The sequence below is a fragment of the Micrasema longulum genome, unplaced genomic scaffold (assembly GCF_059751315.1).
Source record: "Micrasema longulum isolate JH-2025_06_02 unplaced genomic scaffold, ASM5975131v1 h1tg001453l, whole genome shotgun sequence".
NCBI classification, from domain to species: domain Eukaryota; kingdom Metazoa; phylum Arthropoda; class Insecta; order Trichoptera; family Brachycentridae; genus Micrasema; species Micrasema longulum.
Window position 1 is genome coordinate 235250 of NW_028278639.1, and position 21510 is coordinate 256759.

Sequence of the window (21510 nt, forward strand, 5' to 3'; positions counted from 1 at the left end):
ACCATACATTTATCCACTTTTATAACGAGCTTCTTCTCGGACATACCAAACAAAATATTGTCAACAGTCGAGCAAAAACTCTTCAATTGTTTAAAAACATCATTTTCAAAATAAGAAAAGTAATAAAATCCAAATGAGGGACTATATTTTTTAATTAAAAAGACCGTAGTATCAAATTCCGGTCTTTAAGTTATAGACCTAATATTATTATTATGGATAATTTTTGTAAAGCCGTTTTTGTGAAAATTACCTCAAGGGCGTTATAGCTATATTTAGACCGCATGGGTGGTTGGAAATCTAGACCCTCAAATCATGGAAGCTAATATCATCAATCGTCTTGCAGCTACAAAGCGCACGGACCGATGGAATTCCAGCAATTTAAAAATGATTTCAAAAAGTCTGCGAGAGTGTTGCCAGTAGTTTGTTATTGTTATTTGAGAAAAATGGTGGTGTTGTTCTGAGCACGTGTGCCAATGTTCGCAGGCGGTCACCAGGTGCAGGGTTCACGCAGAATCGGCTCCGTGGCGGACATGGACCCCCTAAATGACGTGTATTCCTCGGCCGCCCAGCCGCCCCCCAAAGGGAACGTCTCCGGGGTAAGTCACTCAAATATTACTACGAGGGCTTGGCAGGCTAAAGAAAGCAAGGGCATAAGGTCAGGTGGGGTGAGCGTGCCATATTTTATAGTAAATTCAAATAAACCACCCTCTGTGTCCAGAATTTTGCTTTTTTTTTTAATTTGCCACATAAAAAAAGCATTTTTTTTATACATTGTATTATCTGCACTATGACTTTTTAAAGTTTTATATTTCTGAAATAACGTCAAAGGTTCTTTTCTGCTAATTCTCTGTCAACAGTATTTTAAGTTTGTCCAAATTTTTGTAGACAAGGACTGGATTCAACTCCCTGGGGAGCGGTTTATATTAACATATTACAACAGAGATGAAGAACATTTAAGAGAAGGTAATATAAAAGTCTAGGCATCTACAGGGCTTATGACCTGTCATTGGCTGGTTTAAGTGGCCACTTTACACACTGTGTAACATTCACCATTCTGCCCATATTTGAACATCTTTATTTCTTAATTCTTTCATCTGTTGATGGTTGTGAAGCTAAAGAGCTGAAACCTTTATTTATGCGGGTGAGATTCATCCAATTGAATTATTTCACCTGTACACTAGGCAACGCCTGAAAATGTTTTTTTTTCAATTTCTATACTTCTTCATGGACCAGGTGAATTTATCAACAATATTTTGAGTTTGTCCAAATTTTTGTAGAAAAGGACTGGATTCAACTATGATTCAAATATGGGCAGAATGGTGAATGTTACACAGTGTGTAAAGTGGCCACTTAAACCAGCCAATGACAGGTCATAAGCCCTGTAGATGCCTAGACTTCTATATTACCTTCTCTTAAATGTTCTTCATCTCTGTTTTAATATGTTAATTCTCTATCAGTTCTGCCGAACGGTCTGTTTACGGTAAGCAAACCGGATATTATTATGGATAACTTATATAGCGCCATTTTCGTAATATAATACCTCAAGGGCGCTTTAGAAAGTGATTATTCAAAGAAATAAATTTAATTTCAACTTTTTAATTTGTAATTTAAGGAAAACAATGTATTTTGCATCACATGCTAAGAATTTATTCAAATGATTTAGAGAACAAGTGGGTTTTAAGTTTCTTCCGAAACATCACTTCACTCTCACAGCCTCGCACCTCTGCTGGGAGAGCATTCTATGCTGTAGCTGATATCTTTCACAGCTCTCTTTTCATTGGTTCATCATATGAACCAGTGACGTCGTTCGAAGTAGTTAGTTTGTATTTTTTTTGTACATTTTCAGGAAACTTTGCCGTACAATTTAATGCTCTAATTTTTACCACGCACAAGAAATCATTTTTGTATTAAATTTATTGTAAAGCTGAAGTCCTTTATTGTACTGCGAAGAAGAAAAATGAACTACTTTCCATGACGTGATTAGTTCTTCCGAATCAACCAATGATACGAGAATTGTAAAAGATTTGCGGCTTACTGTAGGTCAACTGACCGATCAGCAGACTGACAGAAAAAAAGGCAAAAATAATATTACACGTCACATGCTAAGTAATTTAAATAATACAAAACTTTAAAAAACCATAGCGCTGATTTGCTAAAAAATTGTTGAATTGCCATTAAGAAATGGATAGTGGAGGTGGGTTGCGCACGGATCGATGAGTGGATCAAGCCAAATAGGTAAAATGTGTGTACTGTTTATGAAATTTATTCTATTGGTCTATATAAATTGGTTATGTTTTTTATGATTATTTTAGTTTTTTTATGTTTATTATGTTAATGATAATTAGGTTAATTGGATTAATTACATTTTTTTATTGTTATTATTATGTTAACTTGGTTAAATAGCTAATCTTGGGCATGTTTCACATTTTGTAAAATGTTTCCCTCGGCATGGAACATTGACACCCCCATTGAGGGAACATTATTCCGTATAAAAAAAAGAATACAAACAATGTAAAAGTATAAATAAATAAATTGTGAAATGAGTTTTATGTTGGAACTGAAATCATTTATTTATTTTATTTATTTATTATTTTATTTACATTGAGAACATTACAGAGTATCCAATTCATTCTCAATACAATACAAAATATGTACATCAGATTTCTCAAATAGGACAAAAAAATGTCGCGTGAAATAGACATATATATTACAATTGCCTAAGGAAGTTGCCTTCCTAAGAGAAATCCCACTGTCGTGAAATATATCGACATCCGAGGTAATACGATTGCTCTACCTACCGGCATAACCATCGGCAGGTTGGTTCCGCATCGTGGTAGGTAGGACAACCTGTGTTGCCTTTGTCGAAGATAATTATCGGGGACAAATAGACCGAACTCATTCAGAATATCGGAATTATGTATGCGACCACCGATGAGTTGAAAAAAGTGAACACCCAAATGAATATCCCTTCTCCCCAACGATGACTGGTAGCCCAGCATTCCTAGTAAGAAGTCAGTCATGTGATAAAAATATTATTTTTCTGTTTCAGAGAGTCTATATTGCCATGTATGATTATGAAGCAACAGACACAGATGAGGTGAATATTATTTTTTATTTATTTGACTTTTACATTTCATTTGCACATTGTAAATGGGAGGCCACCCTCCCAGGCAGGGCCTAACAACCTCAATAGCATTGAAGAGAACTCTCCACCCGGTCCGAGTGGTTTAGACAGGCGAAGGTCGTCCGCGGGCTGAGCGGAGCGAAGACCGGAGAGCGGGAACACACACGGGCAGAGAGACGGAATAAAACGCGCTGTTCACTGTGTAGAGACATACTCTGCGATTGTGAATGCTATCTTCATCGGTACAAAATAACATCAATATTTTAATGAAAATTCAATGCGTCTTCGTCGGTAACCTGAAATTGAGCGTGTTTAGAAAAAAAAATGCAAACATATTATATTTTTTATATAGAAAACTTAATTTTACTTAAGATAAATCAACAATATTTTGAGCCTTCACCACTCCGGGTACGGTGTTAGCCGTAAGTTTTGTACCAGTCCGCATTATTTTCAATTTTTAAATTTTATTTTATTTTATTTTCTTTCATTTAGAAAACATACAGTACAGTTACATTGTTTTATATTTTTCATAGTTAGACTTAACTCTAATGGACCAGTAAAGTTTCCATATTATAAAGTAATTATATGTAAGGTTATTAGTTAAAGAACATAAATTAAACATAAATAGAAGTTGTTTAAAAATTAAAATTAAAGTAAAAAAATTAAGAAAATTTTGAAAAGTAATCAAAAGTTAAGAATTAATATAAAGAATGAAAAACATGCTTAGATGTAAAAATAAAATAAAATAATAACATTTTTTTAAAAAGGAAAAACATAAATATACACATACATATTTTAAGGGATTCAAAGAAACGGTGAGAAGATTCTTATCGGAGGAGATACGGTTTTATATTAAAATTTTCCTTTCCAGGTGTCGTTCTGCGAAGGCGATCTTATAACCAACGTGTCCTCCATAGACGAGGGCTGGATGACGGGACGCGTCGACCGCACGGGGCACACGGGCATGCTGCCCGCCAACTACGTCGAGCAGGCGCAGATATAGCCGTCGCCGTCGCCGTACGAGAAAACAACTACAATTCATCATACTGTCGAACCACCAAATAGCCGCACACCGTACAGACGCATAATGTACCGGGAAGACTGGGCAGTCAGAGCAGAAACCTGGCCTCGGTCTGTATCGCTGACCCACCATACACCGATCGCTCAGATACTTTATTAAAAAATAGATTGGGTGTATTATACCTCCAGAAGAACACTGTGGTATGTTTTAATTGACCATTTTGCAGAAGAGCAGTTTTTTAATGTACTTAAAATATAGCTCGATTAGAATGACAGCTGTCTAACTAATTTCATTAGTGATGGGAAATTATTGATCGCTGATCAAATCGATTTTATCGGTTTTTTCATGCAATCATGAAACCCTGTTACCGAAAATTGATATAAAAACGCAAAAATAAGTCTATTATAGTATGTTTAACACAATTATTCACCAAAAAATAAGACATTTATCCTCTTTTCATGAACAACATCAAATGAATAATTTTTTTATTAGATAAAATTACGTTGATAAATTTGTCCCATCTCTAATGTTTTTGCAAAATGATGTTACCTGTAAGAACGTCGTTAATAATTAGGTTTATTTTAGTTTTAAACTTGATTTTATAAATTTATGTTGATTTATGTGTCAAGCATTGTATTAAAAAAATAAATCCTCACGCGAGATACGAATGATTTTTCGTGTGTCAATATAAATAACTCCTTAGACGTCACTACAAAGTTATGTCATCACCTTTTCCGACAAATGTCATCCTAATCAAGCTATAATGTATGTTGACATTATAATGCCCCTGTGGTATTTTCTCATTTGACTGTTGAAATATGGAAAAAATCTCTGTAGCATCATTACTGTCTATATAATTATCTCTATACAGTGAAACCCCAAAATTACGTCCCTGAAATTTGCGTTTTCCTGCAATTTGTGTATAATTTTTAAAATTAAAATTTTTCAGAGCATTGAAAACCCAGTTTTACATTTTTTTTTCGCAATTAACATCGTAGAAATTTGCAATCGGCCCTGAAAACTGATAGCTCAAGAGTCTGAAGATAGTTTCTATCTATTATACTAGCTTTTTGTCGGAGAAATTTGTGATTTTAGTTGCAATTCTAAAGACAATTTATTGCGTGTTGCGGTCATTTCTTGCCACCATTTTCGTGTTTTCGAGAACTAGAGCCTCTAATCATTATACCAATGTGTTGGTTAGAAAAACTTACAACAGCCGCTGAAAACTGACAGCTCAAGAATCTGAAGTTAGTCACTATCAAAATATACCAACTTGTTGGTAAGTTAAATCAACAGACAAAACATAGAATTCATCAGTTTGTGTTTTACGAACATTGCTGCCATTTTTATGTTTTAGTTGTATTTTTAAAGACAGGTTATTGTATTTTACTGACATTTATATTTTTTAAAAATGTTTCAAACAACCCTCCATAACTTAAAAAAAAAAATTTTTTTTCTCCTCTCCATTACATTTTTTGTCGGTCCCCTGAAATACGTAATTTAGGGGTTTTATTTTTTTTGACTATCAATTTTTAAGAATGCTGAAATTTGCGGTATATCCCGCTCAAAAAATAGCGTAGAGTTATGTGAGTGATCTCTTAAGAAAAGAAAATATTTTAAACTTAATTCATTACTCGAAACATCGAATTTAGACTTACGACAGTGTACTTCTGGGGGTGCAATATACAGAATATATTATTTTTCCCAATCTATTGTATTTTTCTCGGACCCTTCTTGCTGACGAACCGTATGAACGATAAACTTTTTATTTGAAATTCTATGACTGCGCAGACGTGTTGTCCTGGCTCGTTATTGGCCTAAGGATTCTACAAGATCTGAAACAAACTATTACAAATGATTTTAATTTTAGAATGTTAATTCTTCTTTCGTACATTATTTTGCTACTGAAATATTGTCGCCGTTCTGGCAAAAGTCACTAACCCCGAAAAAACATGATTTTGAGAAATCGCAATTTGAAAGTTTGGAGACCTAGGAAAAATAAGATTTTTGTGTTTTGGAAGTTTTATGCATGCAGCGCAATTTCTTCATACATTAAAAAATATCTAGCGGGTTTTTAATGAGACAAGGTGTCTAAAATTTGGTTAAGTGACTCTTGCTTGTTTATAATCTGTACAATGCGAGCTAAAAGAGTTAGTGGAAGGGAGAAAATATTAGAAATAATTATTATAATGTTACAGTTAAAAATGAATTTTTATTTAACCGCCCTACCGTACGTGATACTTGCGCGATATTATCGCCTGAACGCTACAAGCCGTATCTCGTACGTCCAGGTACAAAAACGAGATACGTCAAAGTCCTACTCTCCCTACGCATACGAATACGTCATACGGCGAGTTTAGTATTTCACTCATTTTGAGGTCAGTAGAAGTTATCAAATGTGTTTTGTTTGCATGAGGAAGGAATCGGCAAAAAGTCATAATTCACAAGCCTCTTCGTATTTAGCAGTTCACCTTGAAAGTGTAATGGAAAAATGGCCATAGGAAAGGTGTCGGTGTTCATTTCGAACACCAACAATCGCTGGCTACCTCGTTTGCATTACATTTGATACAAAATATATTTGAAAAAATATTCAATTGAATATTATTACAAAAAATTATCCAGCAGCATCTTATGTTGAACCTCTGACTTGCAAAGAATATAAAAAAGGGTCATAACTGAGTATCGTTTAAAAATGTCGTCTGGTATATTTCAAATAAGTGTTGTTATTATGAAAAATAACCCGATGATTTTTTTTACCTAATTTTTGAATAATAACTCAAAGGTAGGGCGGTTAAAAAATATTTTTAATCAAGTCTTTCTTCTTCTTCTTCAGCCTTCTGTCCTCCACTGCTGGATATAGGCCTCTTCCGTATCCTTCCATTTTTTCGGTCGGTTGCTACTTGCAGCCAATTTTTACCCCCACAGTGTCTATGTCGTCAGACCATCTTTTTTGAGGTCTTCCGACGCCTCGCTTATTCTCCCGAGGTCTCCATCTTAAAATTTTAGGGGTCCATCTTGCGGGGTCTCGTCTCGCAACGTCTCCTGCCCATTGCCACTTTGTCCAGCTATGCGATCCACGATATCCGCGATTCTGGTTCTGTTCCTAATTTCTTAATTTCCTATTCTGTCTCTTAGGCTTATACCGACCGTGGATCTTTCCACGGTTTGCTGAGTGCATTTAAGCTTTTCTACATTTCTTTTTGTGAGAGCCATGGTATCCAATGCGTATGTAGTCACTGGCAGAATACATAATTCATATGTTTTCCTTTTCAGACAAATCGGAATCTCTTTATTTTCAAATATGTGTCTTAGTTTTCCAAAAGCTACCCAACTCATTCCTATTCGTCTATAGTAAAAAACAAAGAATTCAGATTTACGCCACATTTTTCTAACTGCGTTACCTCGGTGACGAGTTTAAGCTTTGAATGAAATTTTTAACTCGAAACTGTCATTTTAAGGGTTAGTGACTTTTTCTTGAAGGAGTACGATACAGTGTTTATTTTGACCTTTGTACAGAGCACAAAGATATTTTCAAAGGATTTTACCTTCCTGAATACTTAAAATTTTAAATTAAATAAAAAAACAAATTATTTCTCATAGTTTATGTCATAAAATTTATAAAAATAATTATTTTAAGCAAACAAAATCACGCCCAGAAATTATTGTAAAAAATATTATATTTTTATTTTTAAATTATATTTTTTTCTCTTAGGTAGTAATTTATATATTTTTTTACATAAATGTGTCGTAGACATATGACACAAGTCTTTATTATATCCTGCCTGGTGCATAAGGCATTATATTTAAAGTATATTAATTCAGTTATATGTGTCTTATATGGCGAAACATTGTATTAACATAGTTGTACTTGGACCAATTTTTGTCTTTTTTCTGTAATTCCATACCTAATACTATTGTATTGAAAATCAATTTCCTAACGAAAAATACAATAATTTTAACAGTATTTATAACACGTCCAATTCATTCTACTCGAGTTTAACTAAGAAAAATATCTTCGATATGTGATTGTTAAAGTCAGAAGTTTACAGACCTTATGTTCTCTCATTGGCTGTCTTCGCCATTCCTAGGCAGAACGCTGAATGTTATTCAGTGTGCGAAGTGATCGCTTAAACCAGCCAATGCCAGGTCATAAGTATCGTAAATGCCTAGACTTTTTATTTGGGGCACAGCGTAATAAACACTGGTTGCCAAAATAAAATTGTATCACTGTTTAAAATTACAGTAAAACCTCGTTTTTACGTTCCTCAATTTTACGTTGTCCAACTTTTTACTCCGAAACGTGTAGGTCCCACTTTTTCCATACATTCTCATTCAAATATTCCCCCAATTAACGTTTTTTGCGTTTTTCATAACACCGGTTTTACGTTGAAATTTTTTCAAAACTCATTCGATCTGTCAAAAGACAAGCCGCGCGCCGCCGCATGAATGGTGAATAAAATCGAGGTAAAAAAAAAAAGTGTAAATTATTGTCTCAAACTTAATTCAAAGTAGGTGCAGTGTAATTGACCATTTTGTTTAAGTGTCTAATTTTGACATTTGACTAAATTGTGACATGCAGCTGACTCAAGTTGAGGAAGAATAAAGTCCTTACATCCATAAATTAGGATGCAGAAAGTTTAAAAATGTGGCAGTAGAAATATTATTTGAAGTTATAAACATAATGTGAAAAGAAGATACTTTGAACAGTTCTCGTAAAAGTGTGAAACAATTTTATCGCGATGTAGATGACAGATGAAATTCTGTGGTGCCATACTAAAAAAAGTGATACCATACAAATAAAATTTTTCAATATTTAGGGGAAAAATCATTGTATGCATTTTATGCAAATTCTAATGCTTTTAAGATTGAGTACCTAAATAAAATAATTTATGCATGTTTGTTTAAAAAATTCAATAAAAAAAAAATGTACCTACATAAAATAATTTATACATGTTTTTTGAAAAATTCAATTAAAAAAAAACACATTATAGTATTGATTGAAAAAATACATATTATTTTTAATTAAATCATAATCCCCTCAATAATGACTGTTTAAAAAAATTCTGCTGTGTATTTCTGTACAATTTTTATGTAATTTCATTTTTTCCATACATTTTTTTCCTCAGTTTTACACTTTTTTTTTGCTCCCCTGAAAAACGTAAAACAGAGGTTTTACTGTATTTTAATAATAATTTTTCTTTCTGTCTTGTTTTTTATCGCATTTTGTCCCGATGATGGGTCGCTCGACCGAAACATAAATAACTCAGCTGTGTAAATAAAGTGCATAATTAATTAGTAACTGTGTTATATTGTATAATATTATGATAATTATCACTCTGTTATGGATCATAAAGCCAACGTTAGCAACTGGTACTGTTCCATTAGTACCAATTCTTAAGAAATAGATCATTAAAGCGAGCTAGAGGGGATAACAGTGGGAAGGAAAGAAGGAGAGGAAAAAAAAAGAAGTATTCACATAGTGGACATTTCAACTGTGATCTAAATGTGAACAATGAAGAGGCGTCTCCGACTACGAGGAAGTTCAGTGTCACCTACAACAACAACAACAAACCATCACGCCGTTTTTCCGTAGTGGTAGGCAGAGAGGATAGAACGCCACATCACTCTATTGTTGCATACAGATCTCGTTTCCTCTACATTTATACATCTTCTCATGCACGCGCGCTGATTATTCCGACTTTTGACATGTCCATCTTCAAGTATTTGTTGGATTTGGTCATGCCATGTCTTTTTCGGTCTTCCTCTATTTCTGCATACATCAGCATTCGCATTGTAAATATTCTTAGCCGTTCTTTCGCTGTCCATTTGCTCTACATGTCCAAACCAGCGCAGAGCTCCTTTCTTGATTTTGTCGATAATGCTTGTCTGAGCCTTACACATCTATCGTGCATAGTTTTAACACACATTCGCCCGAGAGATTGCATTTTGACAGCATTCAGCCTACTTTCGTCCCTGTTTTTCCAAGTCCATACTTCGCTCCCATACATCAGGGTCGGGACCGGGACTCCGTTGTGAACTGTTAATTTTGCCTCTTGTGAGAAACATTTGTTTGCCAAGATCCAAGATAGATTTCAGTGCACCGTTCACCCTGTTCCCGGCAATCACCCTCCTTTCAATATTGTGAGTATGCCTAGCGTCCGACTGTTAGAAAATAGGAATCTAGTTGTGGTAGTGGGGTTGAGCCTCGGACCTTTGAACCGTGAGTCCGTAACACTAGCCACGGGACCACAACCCGGCTCTTTGATTTTCATACGAATGTTTAAACGTGGGCAAACTGGTGGATGTTGCACAGTGTGTAAAGTGGCCACTCATACCAGACAATGAAGGGTCACAAGGCACTGTAAATGCCTAGACTTCCATATTTCCTCCTCTGTAATGTTCTCCATCTCTGTTGTAATGTGTCAATATTTTTATATTATTTTATATGGGAGTTGCATTTTTTTTACCTTGCTTTTTATATACAAGGTTTAAAAAAAAATGTATTTAAAAAAGTGGGCCAATCAAGAACTTCTGAGCATTTGCTCGTGCGGAGAGAAAACCACTTAAAACTCTTAAGAAGAAGCCGGCCTGTTTACGGCAGTCAACGGGCCTTCCGTTCCACTCGAAGAGTGTTCGGCATTTTGTGCCCTACTTTGGTTTATTTTACCAATGTCCTGCACTAGCTTGACCATGTATGATACTGCCTCTCGTGTGAGTTCTTTAAGAAACATCACCGATGGGATGTCGCATAGATCTTTACCCAGGCTTCTGCATCGCGCCTCCGGCTGTTGTCTCTGAAAGATGAAAAACGGGCGATGCATCAACAGGCGATGGACATCTCGAGGAGTTTCATCGTCGCTCGGGCAGCTGTCAATCTCGGAGAGCTTGAAGCGATGCCGGTAGCTCATGAGCCCACCGTGACCCGTAAGTATCAGGGTGAGCCCGAAACCAGTGCTCCGCATTCTCCTGAAATCAAAGGCATGGTAAATAGTAGGGGAAAACATTTTAGTGACACTTCCGGTAGTCTTGCTTCTAATTTCCCCTTTGGCAAAGTTGAGCGGGAAATTGGTGAAACTGGAAGCTGTCGTCTTGAGTGTAGCCTCCCGAGCCTTTTCATCAGCCTTTTTGTTGCCAAGGATTCCGCAGTGTCCTCTGGATATCTTGATCTGATGTCCGTTACAATAGGTTTGACCGAATTCCGGTCTGTTAATGCAATCTTAATGACTGAAATTGTTGGTAAAATCCAGTCCTTTGTCTACCAAAATTGGGACAAATTCAAAATACAGTAGAACTTGGTTATTACGAGGAAGACAAGACCGACTGAGTTTGCTCGTTATAAGCGTTACTCGTTATACATGAGAAAGGGTTTTTTTAATCCAATCGCTATTGCATATTGTCACTATTGAAAATTATAATAAATGCTTACAAACCGCAGAGTAATAATGTGTAACCTAGAGAGGAGCCCAAACGTAGGAAAACCATTCTATGACTATTGGGTATTAAGCTAGCTACAGTTTGCAGCAAAACAATGGGCCCTACTCAGGTCGAGAATTGCCAAATGGATTTTTTTTTTTAAATTGCCAAATGGATTTTTTTTTTAAAATTGCCAAATGGATATTTAATTTTTATTCCAGTAAAATGGCTATAAAGTGCAGAGCCAATTCTACCATATAAACATGAACATAAATATAAATATAAAAAAAAATATGACAATTAACATAAATATAACTACTACTACCATCACGCCATTTCCCCGTAGGGGTAGGCAGAGAGAATGGACCGCCACACACGTCTATCCTGGCATACACTCCTAGCCTCTTCCACATTCATACATCTTTTTTCATTTTCATGAAAACATAAAATACAACAATAAACATACATATAAAATAAAATTTTATATTGCAGCACTATTAATTTGCATTGTAATTACTTTTAAATATGTACCTGTGTATTTATCATTGCAGGTTTATTCCAATCTATTTTTCTATAATTCGCCTATATTTATTTTATAAAACTGAAAATACATGTTTTTGTTTATTTATTTATTCATTTTATTCATATTTATTTACACATAAATCCCAACTCCGTTGAACCAAAGTTCTGTGTTGGGTTTGTTTGTTTGTCCGTCACATCTCCGAAATGGCGAGTCGTAGTGGCTTGAATTTTGAACACATTATTCTAGATGCGATTTCAAGGTTAACGTTGCTGTTTTCGAGTAAAATTTGAATCAACCTCTACTCGATAAAGACTCAAACTTTATATGGTTGCCTAGTGCGGCCTTGACATATTGCCCTTAATCAACTGTCATTATTAAAAGTAAACATACTTAAATTCACAAATTTATCCCCTAAATTGAAAAAAAAAATAGTATCTGAAGTAAATATGTTGATATAAGGAAAGTTTTTAAGCAACATAATACACGTGTTGGGACAATAAATGCCAAAAATCAATGTAAATCATGGGAAAATATTCGAAATCAATTACCCGTGAAAACTGACTCCTTTAACAGCTTTGATGCTCCTACTGCTGCAACCAAACATACTGCAATTCACTATAGTCGATTTTTATATATCTAAGTAATTTACAAACAAAGCCAAGCACAGCTACAAAAGCGTCCAATCAAACCGTTATGTTTATGTTGTCAAATAAAACAAAATGGCCACCAATTGGTTTCTAACCAACAAACCAACATCGCTTGCATTCTATGAAATATAGTGATAGGGCTTCTCTCTAGGTAACGCATTATTACTCCGAGTTACAAACATACCGCTTTCTAAATTTCAAATTCAGATAAATAAACATTCGTATTTTTTCACAATGTGATAAGAATAGAGAAAACTTTTTACACACTTCAAAATATTTCGCGCCACATTCCATTTTACAAATAATTGCCGCTTTTTCGCAAATTGAAACATTTCTGCTTGTCAGTAGTCATGTTTACATTTCATGGGTAAAGTTTTTATTTGTCTGACATCACCCGCTTGTAATGTTCATGATGCATTGACCATAGAACATTTAAAAGAAACGTAAAAATCTCCGAAACTAGGATGTCATTCATAAACTACAAAAGAAGTTGTAAATTGTAATGAGGGACGAGCCTGGCTTACTAAGTTCACAAAGCTTGAATTTTTTACACGCAATTTGTCAGTGTTGTCAGCGAAAACACCAATTAGGTACTTAGACACTTATATAGTATCATAAACGTAAACTGATCCCAACACCCAGCTGCATAGGTAATAAGTTAGTCCCTCATTTGGATTTTATTACTTTTCTTATTTTGAAAATGATGTTTTTAAACAATTGAAGAGTTTTTGCTCGACTGTTGACAATATTTTGTTCGGTATGTCCGAGAAGAAGCTCGTTATAAAAGTGGATAAATGTATGGAGAAAACCAGAAACTAAAATGTCAACTATAGTCCTTAAAATATAGCTTGATTAGAATGACAGCCGTCAAACTAATTTCATTAGTGACGGGAAATTACTGATCACTGATCATGATGATTTTATATAATTATGGAAATAAAAGAATTTAAATTAAAATCATTTAAGTATAAGGCAATGACAATTATAAGAATATAAGTTTTGTTTGAATGTATATAATAAAAACTGGTGTAAATTATATAATTTTATGAAGTTTTATAGTGAGAATGTATTTGAATTATATGTATTTAAATTAAATTAAAACTATAACAGGGGCCGCTGGTTGGCAGTGTCCTCCGGGCCCGAGGTAATTAAGTGATTCTCTGAAAGCTAAATTCCCGGCAGTTAATTCTTATCGATTAGTTTCATTGTTTGTATTTTAATGTCATTAATGATGGGAAATTATTGATCACTGATACAATCGATTTTATCAGTTATTTCATGCAATCATGAAACTCTGTTTCCGAAAATTGATATAAAAAACGCAAAAACAAGCCTATTATAGTGTGTTTAACACAATTATTCACCAAAAAATGAGACATTTATACTTTTTTCATGAACAACATCAAATAAATAATTTTTTTATTCGATCAATTTACATTGATCAATTTGTCCCATCTCTAACGTTTTTGCAAAATGATGTAACCTTGTAAGAACGTCATTAATAATTAGGTTTATTTTAACAATGTTTGATTATGTCCAAGTGCTTGCAGACTGGCTGGATTTCCTCCCTAGGGAGTTGTTCATATTTAAATTTATTTCAACAGAGGGAAAATTTTTCTGAGAAGGGATATGGAAGTCTAGGCATTTACAGGGCTTATGACCCGTAATTGGCTGGTTTAAGTGGCCACTTTACACACTGTGTAACATTCACCACCTGCCCATGTTTGAACATCCACATTTCCTCAACTCTTCCATCTGTTGACTTTTGTGAAGTAAAAGAGCTGAAACCTTTATCACGCGGGTGAGATTCATCCGGCTGAACCAAATCACCTACTAGGCAACGCCTGAAAACAATTTTCCAATTTTTATACTTCTTCTTTTACCAGGTAGTAATAAAGTAGGTAGTGTGTTAGGAAATGTGGATGTTCAAACATGGGCAGAATGGTGAATGTTACACAGTGTTTAAAGTGGCCACTTAAACCAGCCAATGACAGGTCATAAGCCCCGTAAATGCCTAGACTTCCATATTCACTTCTCAGAAAATTTTTCCCTCTCTGTTGAAATAAATTTAAATAGGTTTATTTTAGTTTTCTTTTAGTTTAGCTTTAAAGCTTATTTTATATATTAATGTTGATTTATGTGTCAAGCATTGTATTAAAAAATTAAATTGACACGCCAGATACAAATGATTTTTCGTGTGTCAATATAAATAACTCCTTTGACGTTACTACAAAGTTATGTCGTCACTTTTTCTGACAACTGTCATTCTAATCATGTTACATTTTAAGGACTATATTGTTCCCTCATTCCCGAGATCTCGCTGTTTCCGTGATCGTTATAACCAAGTTCGACTGTATTGTAAATGTACATAATTTTATTTACATTTCATGTAGTATTTTATTATACAAATAATATTTATAAAATTTAGAAGTTTTATACAACGTTTTAAATGAATATCTATGATTTATTTTCATTATAAGATATGATTCTCTCCTAAAAAATGTTGGTTTGAGACACATACGTTTATAAATTAAGGCCTGCAATTACATTTGTAAATATATTTGATTTTAACTTTTAAACGAGTTTTATTTTCCCCACCATCGTACCTTTATCCTCTCCTGATTGCGCATAGGGCACTACATTGTGATTCAGGCAGAGGAAAACTTGTCAAAATCCGGCGCTTCCCAAACACTAGATTCGGAGATCGTGCTTTTGCCGTTGCCGGCCCCTCTGCCTGGAACCGATTGCCTCCTAACTTACGAATCATCGACAGTCGCGGTCAGTTCAGATCCCAACTAAAATCTCACCCAGTTTATCATACCCTCAATTTTAAATTAGAAAATAAAATGTCAGTTTAGCTTCGTTAGAATTTAAGTTTAAGTATACAATTGTTAAGCGCCCTTCAGTTAATTTTCATAAAAATGGCGCTATATAAATTGGCCTATTATTATTATTGGTTCACGTGTCTACCAGCTGAGAGAAATCAAAAGCATATTATTTATGGATTTATTTAGTCCATTTAACAATGGTAAATAGATTTCTTTGTAATATTTATAGGTAGAATGAGGATCTTCAGCCCTACGGGAAATCGGATACAAAAAATGTTTTCTTGCGCGCGGTAAAAATTAGAGCATTAAATTGTATGACAAAGTTTCTTGAAACTGTACGAAATAAATAATAAAAACGCACTACTTTGATCAATGTCACTGGTTCATATGAACCAACCAATGATGTGAGAGCTGTGAAGGAAATCCGGTTGGCTTACCGTAAACGAACCAATCAGAAGAACTAACAGAGAACAACCTCTGAAATCACACGTGGAGTTATTTCAGAGATACAAAACTTTCAAAAATCGTAGCGCTGATAAAAAAAAAATAGCCTCAGTTTAATAGTCTATTAACAAATAAAATAAAGACACAGAAATTCCTAATCGAAATAAAATTGAAGCTAGGACAAAAAAATAAATAATAATTACTATAGTCCTTCAAATATAGCTTGATTAAAATACAGCTGTCAAACTAATTCCATTAGTGATGGGAAATTACTGATCACTGATCATGTACCGATCAAATCGATTTTATCAGTTTTTTCATGCAAACATGAAACTCTGTTTCCGAAAATTGATATAAAAACGCGAAAACGAGCCTATTATAGTGTGTTTTAGACAATTATTCACCAAAAAATAAGACATTTACACCTTTTTTCATTTCAATTTACATTGATCAATTTGTCCTATCTCTAACATTTTTGCAAAAGGATGTAACATTGTGAGAATGTCGTTAATAATTAGGGTTATTTTAGTTTTTTTTTTTTTTTTAAAGATGATTTTATATATTAATGTTGATTTATGTTTCAAGCATTGTATTAAAAAAATAAATTAACATGCCAGATACAAATGATTTTTCGTGTCAATATAAATAACTCCTTTGACGTTACTACAAAGTTATGTCATCACTTTTTCTGACAACTGTCATTCTAATCATGTTACATTTTAAGGACTATACCTCAAGACAAGATCTGGTCCACCTTAGTGATTTTATGCTAAACTTCCTGGGGTATTGCCGCCCGTCAATTAACAAAGGCTGTTGTGTCTACAATATAACTTTTTTTATACAATGCAGGAATGTATGTGTACACATATTGAATGTCAATATACAGTGTGTTCTTTAAACCCTGTCACATCCGAAACCACGATGATCAGTAGGAGCAAGAAGACATATTGGCACATTCAAATAAATTTTTAGAACAAATGAAAATTGCGAAAATAAAAGAAAAAATCAAAACAAATGCTTACTTCTGCAGTGGAGAAACGAGGTGGGGGAGGGGGAGTCTGTTACACCGTCAATCACGCGGCCGCGCCCTTCTCGCTTCTCCCCTGCAGAAGTAAGAAACCATTTGTTTTTTTTAATATTTTATAATTAAAAATTTTCTTCCTTCTAATTTTTTTAAATATGCTAATATGTCTTCTTGCCCATACTGATCATCGTGGATTCGGATGTGACAGGGTTTAAAGAACACCCTGTATATAAAAAGCAATGTTCGTATGTGTGTCCTCGATGGATTAAATAACTACTGGACCGATTTACGTGTGGTTTTCAGCGAAATGTAGATCTTTGCCACGAGCGTGTTTATAGCTTTAAAAACTTCAATTTATTTAGTAGAAAACAGTTACGAGAGCAAAGGGTTGCATTCGACGAGAGTGCATATACAATTTTTTTTAAAAGATATACTTATTTTTTAATGTTTTTAAAAACAACATTCAGTTTTTCTGAATCCGTATCAGATTATTTCCTTAAATTCCTTGTAATATATACTTATTTTTTTATTTTTACTAGATTTTTGGTAATATGCATTAACAGCCATTCAATACATTTTTGAAAATCACATTCCTAAATAGAGTGCACCCTTAATGGTGAGAAGAGCGGAATTTGACATTTGCTAAAAGAATTCCATATTTGAAAATTAATTGTTATAAGTTTTGGAATTCAACCATAAACTAGTACTTAGGTACCTACTTAAATTCAATATTTGAAAATAAATAATTCGAATACCTATTGACTAAAATTATCTGTCTTCTTGATTTATGTAAACCGAAACACAAATATAATAATGTACACCTGCATATCTAATTTGGACTAAATACAATACTTGATATCAAACTTTCAATTGTGTTCATTCAATATATATACGAGTATGAACTCAAATCTAGCAATACTAAAGCATTGCCGGGTTCAGCTCGTAAAATATAAAAACAAAACAATAACAGGAAGCCATAGAATTAAAAATAGTCCAGAAACCGCACACGCGCATCAAACAGAAGGCGACTAAACTACTCCTAAATGAGTAGTTTTACGTTTTGACCCATTAGTTTCTTTGTAGACGTCGCTCAGTGCGCAACTGATTTGAATTTAACCATGCCGTGTTGTGTCGTTTTAAAGTGTAGAAATACTGCTGGGATCTTAAAGAAACATGATGGGTTCACATTTCATGTGTAAGTAGCAAATGTATTACTTTAAAAAATATTATTTTTCATCTGTCAGATTGTCAAAGAAAACAAAATGGACATTTTTTAGTGTTGCCAAGGTATTTAATTTTTTTACGCTACTTTTCTCATCTAATGAGAGAACTAACGAAAATTGGACCTCTCGGATTAAATAACTCCGTGGTGGATATTTGACCGACGTTATCTTTAAAACATCAAATATTATTTAACATGATATAAATATATCCGTTTTATTTAAAATATTTTATTTTTCACGTTCAACGTTCATTAATTAAATTCAATTGTTGTGTCAAATCAATGTTTCCGCGTGTACAATAAAATTTTAGACAAATTCAGAAACGTCTTAAAAAATATTTATCTTAAATTTGTGTTATGATTATACTTTTTGCTATCTGGAAACATTACGTGGCGACTTCTCGTGGCGAAAGTGGGACAAAGTGGGGGGTTCTTTGGACACAGTCCGATGTATTCAAATATGATTCTACGTTCCTTCTGGACTATTCTTTATTATATGCAGGATGCTTTATAATTAATCAAGATTGTAATATTAAAATCTGATTATTTTTTTATTTTATTTTATTTTATTTAGAAAACATACAGTCATACAAAATAAGTACTTAAAACAACAATTTTTTAACATAAAAAGAGCAATTAAGTTTTCATAAATTAAAAAGATATAAACATTAAATGTGACAAAAAATAAAAAATAAATAAGAATTTTAAGTGAAAAAAGGATAATTGTTGACATTTGCGTTTTCCATGGAGGTAATAAATTAAAATAAATAAAAATACCGAATGCACACTCCGAGCCATCCACGCACACACATGAACGCACATATAAAACATACACAAACATTTACATTACATGCGGCACATATACATAGCATAAATCACTCAAGATGTACATTCAGCAACTATCCCAAATAATCGACCCCATGAAGGAATTTTCTGTACAAATGCAACGTGCAGTTAAAAATGTCTACATCAATACTGAGTCCGTTATAATTTCTACAGGTACGTCTAATGAATGAATTCGAGGTATAATTGTTTTTACAAGTTGGTACATAAAAAAGGGAATTTAATCTAGTATAGCGAAGAGGACAACGGAAACCAATAGTTTGTAAAAGATACGGCGAATCAACTATGTTATTGAGAATTTTGAAAAGAAAAATTAAATCATATCTAAGGCGCCTTTTTTGTAGTGATTCTATATTAAAATTGATCAAAGATGCGCCGTAATCATTTTCAATGTTACCAAAACGATATTCCAGGCTCCTTATAAATTTCTTTTGAATGTTTTCAATTTGATTAATATATACATTATATTGAGGGGACCATACTAATGAAGCGAATTCGAGTTGACTTCGCACATAAGTATAGTAAAGAAGTTTTAATGTATTTGGTGATGAGAATGGCTTGGAGATTCGTAAGATAAACCCTAGAAGTCTGTACGCCTTATCTACTATTGTATTTATGTGATCTCTAAATAAAAGCTTATCATCCATCAGTACACCCAAATCTCTTGCTTTCATTGAACGATTGACAATTTTCCCAGATAGTTTGTAGTCAAATAGTATACTTTTTTTCTTTCGAGTAAATGACATGACAAGACATTTATCAGAATTCAATAATAACTGATTGTCCTTGCAATAGCAACAGATTCTATCTAAGTCAGCTTGAAGAACTTCGCAATCATTTATTGAAGACACAATTTTAAATACTTTATTGTCATCAGCGTATAGCAAAAAATTTGAGTTTTGAATGCATAAACTTATATCATTGATATAAATAATAAAAAATAAGGGTCCAAGATGCGAACCTTGAGGGACACCTGATGGGATTGGTTTAAATGATGAATTAAATCCCTTGAGTGAGACCGATTGACTGCGGTCAACAAAACACAAGTTCGATAAAAGACATTTAAACAGAAATCAGATAAAAAAACATTTTAAAATCCGATTTAAATCGGATAAAAAATGGATTCGAATCAGATAAAATAACAGTTGCGTAGATTTTCACGGCCACTGTTCACTGTTATCAATAAGCATCTTTTTTAAGCGATCCGTGTAAGTTGGATTCGTTCCGACGTTTCGGTTACCATTGCAGGAGCCATCTACCGTGTTTATTCATTTTATTTTGAATCTTAAAATATGGCACTCAAACATATTCTTATGTGTGCTCTAGTTATGTAGGTACATATATTTGTCGGCCTAGCGGAGTAATGGTCAGCGCGTTTGTCTGCCATGCAAGAGGTCTCGGGTTCGATTCCCGGCATGGTTGAAATGGAATATTTATTTTAAAAGGGTGTTTTACACTAGAATATATCATAATCCCTGGACTGGTACCTAAATCGTAAGACTGATAATCTTACCTTCATTTAACAAAAATAATAACAATAAACGAGATACGCTGCGATTGGTGTACCAATGTAGGGAGCTATTCATATTTAAATTTATTTCAACAGAGAGGGAAAACATTTTTACAGTGTGTAAACTGGCCACTTAAACCAGCCAATGACAGGTCAGAAGCCCTGTAAATGCCTAGACTTCTATATTCCCTTCTCAAAAATGTTTTCCCTCTCTGTTGAAATAAATTAAAATATGAATAACTCCCTAGGGAGAAAATCCAGCCAGTCTGCAAGCATTTGGACATATTTAAACATTGTTGGAATAAAAATAGCCGTTTTGGAATATTTTTCATGTTTACACCGGTGAAATTCAAATATGTGATAAATATTTTGACTTTTAATATTAGTTGTTCACGGATGTTCCATTGTGATCGCGAATACGACTAACAACTGTGGTGAGAAATTGTTATCACATCGCTTATTAGCACGTCGATAGTTATTTGTGATGCCCTGGCATGTCTATGTACTTATATATCAATGGTGTTTAGGATAGTTCAGAATGGGATAGAGATTTATGAATGTAGACGAAGCTAGGTTTGTATGCAAAGACAGAAGGATAGTCTGTCCAACACCGTTTTCTAAGTAAAGTGGCATGGTTGCTCGGATTACAAAGGGGTAATTATTCTTATTTTGAAATAGAGCAATCTCTTAATCTGTCTTCATCGGAGAGACGTAGAACTGAGATGGACCTTATATGCATTTTCCAAATACTTAATGCCACAAGTGATGTCCCATCTCTGTTGCGATCAATTTCTTTTCATGTTCCCAACTTTTCTGCTCACACAAATTTAAAACTTACATTTAATCATGAAATTCACAACTATAATACACGACATGCAAAAAATCTTCACATTTCTAAATTTTGTTCCACG

General features: G+C 33.8%; 1 protein-coding gene across 2 annotated transcripts in view; it reads left to right on the forward strand.

Annotated features, from left to right (window-relative positions):
* Lasp (LIM and SH3 domain protein Lasp) overlaps positions 1–5853 on the forward strand; it is a 51469-nt gene extending 45616 nt beyond the window's left edge. Inside the window, exons 6-8 of one of the 2 annotated variants that reach the window (XM_088235826.1) lie at positions 484–596; positions 3050–3097; positions 3996–5853. In XM_088235826.1, the coding sequence (XP_088091952.1) occupies positions 484–596; positions 3050–3097; positions 3996–4127 (293 nt within the window). In that variant the 3' untranslated portion in view covers positions 4128–5853. The remainder of the gene's footprint in view (positions 1–483; positions 597–3049; positions 3098–3995) is intronic. The other variant, XM_088235827.1, reaches the window with a different exon arrangement.
* Positions 5854–21510: the final 15657 nt, after the last annotated feature.